We start from the raw sequence: 10,171 nt of genomic DNA on the forward strand, positions 1-10,171 counted from the left end.
GGTCTCGACTGTCGGGGCTGTATAGAAATTAGAGAGGCCTCAACTGTCGCCTAAGGCAGGCGACATTTGAGACCTCTTTTTCAGGAGTCCTCTACCATCGCAGGTCTCGAATGTCGTAGGTCTGTACCGTCGCTGGTCTCGACTGTCGCAGGACTCTTCTGTCGTTTGCCTCGTTTGACATCGACCCAGGTTTTCTTTCACACTCAGTTGACTTTCACACTCTAGCATTGAAAGTTTTTCAACTTTTCGATCCACCCAACCGAAAAAATACCCTTAGCTATTGGAAAATGGTTACTTGCACCTAACTTTACCGCGACTTGTGAATATTGAAAGAATAGGACGCTGATGTTGTCAATACGTTACCACTATTCAATCTATATTCGTTCAAAATTGATTCAAATTACAGAACCAGGTTTCATGGCAACACCTGGCACATCTTCAGCTGAACTGGAGATGTGGCATCTTCAGCTGAATATGTGGCAGGTATTGCCATAAAACCTGATTCTGTAATTTTAATTAATTTTGAATAAATATAGTCAATAGTCGTAGCCCTACAGTATTGACAACATCAACGTATTATTCTTTCAATGTGTTCTCTATTCTTTCGATATTCTTTCAATTCTTTCAATTACGAAATACCACGACATCTCTTATCATACAATCAAACTTTTGAATATTACAAGTTTACATCACATCAAACTCTAGGATTAAATGTTTAAGTTTCTGATTCTCCCAGCCGAAAAAACACATAGCTATTGGATAATGGTTACTTGCACTTGACTCTATTACGAATATTGGGCATTGCAACTCTACATCACATATCGGACTCTATCATTGAAAGTTTTTTTACAACTTTTCGATTTTACCAACCGAAGAGAAAATTAGCTATTGGAAAATGGCTACTTGCACCTGACTCTACCACGACTTTTGGGCATTGCAACTGTACATCACATATCGGACTCTAACATTGAAAGTTTTTTTTTCAAATTTTCGATTCTCCCAACCGAAGAAAACCCTTAGCTATTGGAAAATGGTTACTTGCACCTGACTCTACCACGACTTTTGGGCATTGCAACTGTACATCACATATCGGACTCTAACATTGAAAGTTTTTTTTCAAATTTTCGATTCTCCCAACCGAAGAAAACCCCGTAGCTATTGGAAAATGGTTTCTTGCACCTGAATATACTGCGACCAGTATTACAAGTTTACATCACATCAGACTTACGTTTAGAATTAAACGTTATTTCAACTTTTCGATCCTTTCAACCGAAAAAAACCCTTTTATCTATTAGAAAATGTTATTGTGCACCTTACTGTACGGTACCGCGTCTATTGAATATTATTTCAAGTTTACATCAGATATCGGACTCTAGAATTGAGAGTTTCTTCAACTTTTCGATTCTGCCAACCGAAAAAACCCTTAGCTATTGAAAAATATTCTCGTGCACCTTACTATTGTACGACCAGCCCTTACTCCGCGTCTATTGAATATTATTTCAAGTTTACATCGGATATCGGACTCTAGAATTGAGAGTTTTTTCAACTTTTCGATCCTGCCAACCGAAAAAAACCCCTAGCTATTGAAAAATGTTCTCGTGCACCTTAATATTGTGCGACCAGCCCTTACTCCGCGTCTATTGAAATTGAATATTATTTCAAGTTTAGATCGGGTATCGGACTCTAGAATTGAGAGTTTTTTCAACTTTTCGATCCTGCCAACCGAAAAAAACCCCTAGCTATTGAAAAATGTTCTCGTGCACCTTAATATTGTGCGACCAGCCCTTACTCCGCGTCTATTGAAATTAAATATTAATTCAAGTCTAGATCGGGTATCGGACTCTAGAATTGAGAGTTTTTTCAACTTTTCGATCCTGCCAACCGAAAAAACCCCCTTAGCTATTGAAAAATGTTCTCGTGCACCTTACTATTGTACGACCAGCCCTTACTCCGCGTCTATTGAATATTATTTCAAGTTTACATCGGATATCGGACTCTAGAATTGAGAGTTTTTTCAACTTTACGATCCTGCCAACCGAAAAAAACCCCTAGCTATTGAAAAATGTTCTCGTGCACCTTAATATTGTGCGACCAGCCCTTACTCCGCGTCTATTGAAATTAAATATTAATTCAAGTTTAGATCGGGTATCGGACTCTAAAATTGAGAGTTTTTTCAACTTTTCGATCCTGCCAACCGAAAAAAACCCCTAGCTATTGAAAAATGTTCTCGTGCACCTTAATATTGTGCGACCAGCCCTTACTCCGCGTCTATTGAAATTGAATATTATTTCAAGTTTAGATCGGGTATCGGACTCTAGAATTGAGAGTTTTTTCAACTTTTCGATCCTGCCAACCGAAAAAAACCCCTAGCTATTGAAAAATGTTCTCGTGCACCTTAATATTGTGCGACCAGCCCTTACTCCGCGTCTATTGAAATTGAATATTATTTCAAGTTTAGATCGGGTATCGGACTCTAGAATTGAGAGTTTTTTCAACTTTTCGATCCTGCCAACCGAAAAAAACCCCTAGCTATTGAAAAATGTTCTCGTGCACCTTAATATTGTGCGACCAGCCCTTACTCCGCGTCTATTGAAATTGAATATTATTTCAAGTTTAGATCGGGTATCGGACTCTAGAATTGAGAGTTTTTTCAACTTTTCGATCCTGCCAACCGAAAAAACCCCCTTAGCTATTGAAAAATGTTCTCGTGCACCTTACTATTGTGCGACCAGCCCTTACTCTTGCGCCAGGTGCCGCTGGTACAAACCCCCGCCCCCCTCCACCACTCGTTGATGTCCCGGTAGGACTTTGTGGGGTAGTCATCGTGGACCATGGCACAGACCCGGCAGAAGAAGTGGGTGTTGATGAACTCTCCCATGCCCTTCCACTTGAAGTAGGAGTTGTAGAGGTCGTCATCCTGGTCCAGCTTGTGGAGGTACTCGGCCAGCTGTTTGGGCGACTCAAAGTCGTCCACGTGGATGTAGGAGTGACGTGGCGCGCTTTTGGCGTAGTCCTCGGGTGGCGCGCCCATCACGATTGGGAGCACGTTACGTCTGTGGATGAGAAACATCAACGGAATAATTTAATAAATGAGCTTTAGAGAACTTAACGAGTACTATAGTGGTGAGGTCCACGTTATAATGGCAGTATTTGATTAACATTGGTGTTGCTATCCTTGTCTATCATTTGAAAAAGACGATAGTGTGAAGTAAACATAAATCGTGAAGTGTAAACATAACCTATTTTTGGACAATTTCTATCTAAATTTGGGTGAGGAACAGTTTTGGGCTTCAAGCCTGTTGTTCCTTTCCCAATCATTCATAGTTGAGAATGATATTGTAACCTATGTATCAATGTATAAATAAATAAATAAATATAGCGCTATCCTTTTCTAGCTCCGCAATGATGCCATATCGTTTTTCAATAATCAAGATCTATAATTTATATACGAAATATTCGATTTCAATTATTAAAATGTATTATTCAATCATTGAAACATTTTGTTTGACAACTGAAATGTAATTGATCATTTTCAACATGGATGAACAGTTACCGGTATTACACCAGCTATCTTCTATAGAAGGCAGTGGTAAGGCAAAAAATCGGCAAAGCTGTCCTTCCCGACTGCCATTACAACTTGAACCTCACTATAGCCATGACAGTCCTACTAAAGACAATAATTTTAATTTTCAGAGACTTGAATTTCAATGAGCTGGAAAACCAACTGAACATTAGTATACTGTAGAGCAAATAATAATAATAATAATAATGTCTCGACCAGATACATTATTATTATTAAATGGGTATGTATTCAGTTTCAAGATAGTGGCTACGCCCTCCTACAATTTCTACTTAAATCCAATCTATACTACGAGAATCAATATTTTTGTAATGAATTCAATTGCCAAAATTCAACTAACTGACAAAACATCATTCTCTTCCAAAGTAGGTAATTATAATTATTGTCTCTCCAAAAACAAGATCGAAAGAAGTAGAAGATAGGCTACAGTTCATTATTGAGGTATTTCATATAGGAAAGATGAAGCTGGATTGCCCCCTGTGGGTTGGGGGAGCTTTGAGTCGAACATCGTACTCAAGAATGTGTTAATAAAAACCAGAATTCACCCACAGTACCCCTGCTTGTCGCAGGAGGCGACTAAAAGGTGATGAATGGGATGTTAGTAAAGGTAAAAACTCCTGGTTCTTTTAAAGAACACAGGTATCGGTTTGCCTAGCTAACATACTACTTGGGAACACAATAAGCTTCGGTTGACGTGTGGGGTTCTTTGAACCTTTAGATCCTTGAATCCGCCCCTTCATAAACAATAAACAACAAGCTGGATTCCCACGCCACAGTGACAGTGAACAGTAAAAATATAATCCTCATACGTTCTAATAGCTTATCCATAATCGCTCGGTCGGACTGAATGGGAATAGTTCAATTAGAGCTTATGGGAATTCATTTCATCCATTTATTGTATAAAACACTATAATCATAATACAATTATGACATTGGAGGTAAAAATCTGGTGTGGTACACTCACACAACTTTCCTTGCTCATATTTGAAACTGCGATCAGACTTCTGTATATGTGTATATAAAATTGTTTTCAAAGTACTTTTTCTTTGTGTGAATAATTGTGAAATTCGATGATTTTTTAGTCGTCATTTTTTCAAAGTCGTCAAAACAGCTGTTCTACAGATGAAATATCTCGACTATGTGTTCTTTTTATGAACTGCGCTACCTACCTACCTCATGCACGAGAAGGAGGTTACTAAGTCCATTTCCCAAGGATGGGGTGGACCACCCATTGGTTCCCCAGGAATGAGACTCATGCCAGTTGATAGAGCTGATAAATAACTATACAGGTTATGAATTTGAAAAAATCGGTCAAGTTATTTTTGAGAAAATCGTGAAAAACATGGTTTTTTAGTAATTATCCGCCATTTTTCTCGAGAATATTACGGAGCTCCTGCAATTTTCCCAGGAAAAAACTCATGTCATTTGATAGGGCTTATGAATAGCTATCCATGGTTTAAATTTGAAGAAAATCGTTAGAGCCGTTTTCGAGAAAACGGTGAAAAACATGGTTTTTTAGTCATTATCCGCCATTTTTCTCAAGAATATTACGGAGCTCCTGGAATTTTTCCAGAAATGAGACTCATGCCAGTTGATAGTGCTTATGAATATCTATCCATGGTATGAATTTGAAGAAAATCGTTAGAGCCGTTTTCGAGAAAACTGTGAAAAACATGGATTTTTAGTCATTAACCGCCATTTTTCTCAAGAATATTACGGAGCTCCTGAAATTTTCCCAGAAATGAGACTAATGCCAGTTGATAGGGCTTATAAATAGCTATCCATGGTATAAATTTGAAGAAAATCGTTAGAGCCGTTTTCGAGAAAAACGTGAAAAACATGGTTTTTTAGTAATTATCCGCCATTTTTTCCGCCATCTTGAATTGAATTTTATTGAATTTCTTATTGTCGGGTCCTCATGGTATAAGGACCTTAAGTTTAAAATTTCGAGTCAATCGGTTAATTAGGAATGGAGTTATCGTGTTCACAGACATACACACATACACACACACACACACATACACACACACACACACATACACACACACACACATACACACACACACACATACACACACACAGACCAATACCCAAAAATCATGTTTTTGGACTCAGGGGACCTTGAAACGTATAGAAAACTTGAAATTGGGGTACCTTAATTTTTTTTGGAAAGCAATACTTTCCTTACCTATGGTAGTAGTGCAAGGAAAGTAAAAATTATATTACTATTATATCGTATCGGAAAACGTAATTTCCTATCGGAAAATAGGCGTTAGGGGATGGAGACGCAAGACTGCCGACAGAGAGGAGTGGAGAGGCATTCTTGAGGAGGCCAAGGCCCTGGATGGGCTGTAGTGCCATGGAGTAAGTAAGTAAGTAAGTACTATTATATCACTGTCAGTGTGTGTGGAAATCCAGCTTTAGGCTACATTATCTTTCCTGTAAATGATGTGTAGATTGTGTACCTACCCAAGACCATTGACAAAGAACTTTTCAGTGATGTAGTCCTTGCAGTTGGAGTTCTCGAAGGCTAAGTAGAACTTGTACTTAGTGTCCAACATCTCGAAACACTTCTCTGCCGCAGATCGAGGGCAATTCAGTCGTCCGCAAGCACCATATATATCAACCTAAAATATATTTGTACACTCTTTTATATGAATAGGATATCTGAAAATCTACATAACAATGAATGAAAGTTACTTATTTCTTATTGTAATAATGTCAAAAACATTTATTATTCATGGGATATCACACCGAGATTTTTTGTGTAGACAGTGATATATTTTTCAAACCCAATCAGTTTTGAAGGCTAATCAATGATATAATGTATCCATGTGAATCAACTTTTGATAAAATTTCAATGAGAGAAGTCTTTTATGATATTTCAGGGGTGCTAAACCCTCAAGTAAATGAGAGCCAAATGTAATTTTAAATGAATAGTAGGGGGCCGCAAGCTATATTACCTGTATTGTAAATTTTCTGTCCTCTCCTTAATAGCTAATAAGATTGAATACTTATAAAATCTCAAATTATTTCGACCTAGAAAACTGGTGGGATGTTAAGATTGAGATGAAATGATAAATTCATAAGATTGAAACGGATGGGACAGTGTCTGCCTCTTCTCATCTCTACGAGAGTTACAGACAAAAAGGCATATTTTAAGAAAATAGACAGGGTTAACTCAAGAAGTAATTCAACTTATTGGATTGATAATTTTTGTTTGCAGTTTTATTCTGACTTTTGAAAATATAATATTGCATGAAGAACCGTGGGCCGCCGGTTGTGCACTCCTGGCTTATTCTATGTCACTATACTGACTTAGAATAACTGATTTCATTAGTAAGATGACTCTCTTCCTCATTTATGAGCTAAACTCAGTTGCACTCAGAAAACAAGTACTTTTTCTACTTCGGGATAATTGTCCACCGATGGCGAGATGGTTCAGGGTGGCGAAATAATAGCAATAATAGCATGGCGGAGTGAAAAATGTCGTTTCAAGATTGACAGTGTTGATGCATGCAATTAGATGATGAAGAACTAAGTGCCCCACCATTCTTAGATATATGCATTACCGTAAAATTAACTCTCTCAATCTTAAAGCTTCCTTCGTCGCTCCACCTTGCCTCAACCATTATAATATTATGTAAATTAACAGAACTCATTCCCCACACCCAGACTGTAACTTTGTGAACACGTTAAATTTGTGTAAAAATATTCTAATTATAACTGTAGATCGTAGATGTATCTTATTCTGTAAATGATGATTTATCTTATTTGATTCGACGTTTGATTTCTCCTCTGTCTGTCTGCTTACGTCTGTCTGTTGATGAGTGTGTTGCCCTCTAGCCGAGGTGATAACTGATAACCTAAGCGTTTCCGTCTTTCAGGAGGAAAAGTTGCACTCTTCCTCCATGGATTTACTAATCAGGAGAGAGATTATACAATTTCGTGCTATCGGATGGGCACGTTAAACTGTCAGTCCCGACTGAAGTATGACAGTCGTGAGGCCCATTGACGGCTCAAATGATTTATTCAGGCGAGGTGGAACTTCCGACAGGAACTCCCCACCAATAAAAGATATACGAATATCATTACTTCAGATCTTGCATTTACAAATAACTAGATGGAATTAAATAGAGAATGCATTTATACAAATGTCAATTAATATATAATTATTATTAAACGAAAATCCTAAATAAATGCTGTGAATCACCCCGAAGACTTCTGCTACTGCAGACATTGACAACAGGGTTAACAGCTAGATGTAAATTCGATGACAACTACTATCCAAAACTGTTATTAGTTGCGGGCTGGCAACTAATTTTTGGATAGTAGTTCCGTTACCTGTATATGTTTGGCCAGCTCATGTGCATACTGTAGCCGATTATTGCGCGCGGCGCAGTTCGACACGAACCAAGCCACCTTGTGCGTCTTATTAGTAGTAAAGTCGCGAGGTGCGCCCGTCCACTCAGTGTGCGCCCAGTCGTGGTACTCCCAGCGTTCATAGGGCGCGACTATGTCGCTGTCGCGCCTGTATGTCGCCGTCCAGTTGAAAACGTCGTTGTACTTTATGTGCTGCGTGTGGTAGGGACATTCTAGGAAGTAGAGCGCCCATACCTGCATGAACATACAAATGTAAGCCTATTAGTCGAGTAAAATCAAGGTATACTCAAATTTCTGTGTGTGGAAGGAGCATTCTAGGAAGTAGAACGCCCATACCTGCATGAACACACAAATGTTGGCCTATTAGTAGAGTGAAATCAAGGTATACTCAGATTTATGTGTGTGGAAGGAGCATTCTAGGAAGTAGAGCGCCCATACCTGTGTGGACACACAAATGTAAGCCTATTAAACGAGTAAAATCAAGGTATACTCAAATTTATGTGTGTGGAAGGTGCATTCTAGGAAGTAGAGCGCCCATACCTGTGTGGACACACAAATGTTGGCCTGTAAGTCGAGTAAAATCAAGGTATACTCAAATTTCTGTGTGTGGAAGGAGCATTCTAGGAAGTAGAGCGCCCATACCTGCATGAGCACACAAATGTTGACCTTTTAATCAAGTGAAATGAGAATATTTCGTTTTCCAATGTTTACAAACATAGAATATTCAATGCCTTGCCATTTGAGCTAAATGAGGAGTGTGCATTTGAATATTTTTATTTTGTTACGTTTTATAAGGATTATACTATGGAGTGAATAAAGTAATTTGATTTGATTTGATTTATGGCCGTTTGCACAGTCGAAAGTGGCTTAAACTCGGAATGAACCACACTATAACAAACAAGATTTAATATGGATTCAATCCCCGTCTTTCGGAGGAGACGATAACGCGTCGGTCCCGACTACCTAAAAATTAGTCGTCACCTCTCATCATCATCCCTCTCACTCATCACCCTCGCACAAGCCTATGATCAGTGGCGCCATTTCACCAAACTGCTAGGGGGGGGGGAGCAAAAACCAAGAGGTATGAGGGGGGGAAGGAATACGCCCAAAGGATAGAGGGTCCTGGTTTCCCCCATAAAAACATTTGAAGATGTTATTATATGCTTCATTTTCTCCAGTTTTATACAAATGTGGTTGAAGTATCAATACAAGCATTATAGGCCTACATTATTAGTTAATCATGAAGTATTTATTAGAAATATAGGCCTACAGAGAGGCCCTAAAGTAAGAATACACTGAAACAGATTTCTTAAAATCTTGGAAAATAATAATTTTTCTTTTACAATGACAATTTCAACAATTTCATTGGGAATCATATTCTAATTGGAAAATAACTTTCAGTTGGAAAGCTAAAGAGTACAGCTGTTCCCATAATTCTCACCAACTCTGTACATACATTATTGATTGTCTGATTGTGCCCTTTCTTTTGTTTTCACTGTGACATCTTGCAACTTGTTAGTTCTCACGTTGAAATTTATGCAATAACTCACTTATTGTGCCCTCATCAATAATTGTACCGCCCATTCTATAATTAAGCTTTAACTAAACCACAGAGAAAAAGATATTCTTTATTACTCCATACCCATACTTTCAAGGCAATTTTGCTACATTGTTGATACTGTAGAAGGAATTATACTACTGCTGTTTAAAAAAGGTATTAAATCAGTTTGACCATAGAGAAACGATAGCGTAAGTAGATATCCCATGGTATAGGGCGTTTATGTCGCAACTTTTACTGTTATCCCAAGCCGATAGTTCACGTAGTTCTTTCCTATGCAGCTGTGTGACGCTGGTAGTCTCTCAAATTGTGCCGTTCATACACTATCACCCCAACAAAACAGTGAAAATTGACAATATTCGACAGTAGAGATAATCTAAGACTTTGAACGCACTTTTTTGCTTGAGGTGAGGGGGTTGAAAAGAGATATCTCTCTCTCTCTCTCCTTGCCCAGGTGAGGGGAAAAAAAAATTTCCCTTTTAGGAGGAAAAATTCCCTCTCTATAGTGACAGATTGAAGTGAATCCATATTTCTACATCTAATGCTATACTGACAGATTGAGGTGAATGCTAGATGAGGGAAAAAATCTCTTTGAGAGGGAAAAATTCTCTACTGTCAAATTAAAGTGAATCCATATTTCTACATCTAAT

The 10,171-nt window shown here is 38.2% G+C and overlaps 1 protein-coding gene across 1 annotated transcript; it reads right to left on the reverse strand.

Annotated features, from left to right (window-relative positions):
• Positions 1-222: 222 nt before the first annotated feature.
• Positions 223-8,219, reverse strand: LOC120355815 (glycoprotein 3-alpha-L-fucosyltransferase A-like). Its single transcript, XM_039444531.1, has 3 exons — positions 7,925-8,219; positions 6,050-6,207; positions 223-3,053 (listed from the first exon to the last, which is right to left on the reverse strand). The coding sequence occupies exons 1-3, from the start codon at positions 8,207-8,209 to the stop codon at positions 2,690-2,692; spliced, it is 807 nt and encodes a 268-aa protein (XP_039300465.1). The 5' UTR covers positions 8,210-8,219; the 3' UTR covers positions 223-2,689.
• Positions 8,220-10,171: the final 1,952 nt, after the last annotated feature.

This window comes from Nilaparvata lugens, unplaced genomic scaffold, assembly GCF_014356525.2.
Source record: "Nilaparvata lugens isolate BPH unplaced genomic scaffold, ASM1435652v1 scaffold4907, whole genome shotgun sequence".
Taxonomy (NCBI): Eukaryota; Metazoa; Arthropoda; class Insecta; order Hemiptera; family Delphacidae; genus Nilaparvata; species Nilaparvata lugens.

Excerpts from the sequence above, each read along its gene's own strand:
- LOC120355815 (XM_039444531.1), bottom strand. The coding sequence starts at position 8,209 with ATGTTCATGCAGGTATGGGCGCTCTACTTCCTAGAATGTCCCTACCAC. Across the intron at positions 6,208-7,924 it reads AGCTGGCCAAACATATACAG|GTTGATATATATGGTGCTTG; the intron begins GTAACGGAACTA and ends AATATATTTTAG. Across the intron at positions 3,054-6,049 it reads TTCTTTGTCAATGGTCTTGG|ACGTAACGTGCTCCCAATCG; the intron begins GTAGGTACACAA and ends TCTCATCCACAG.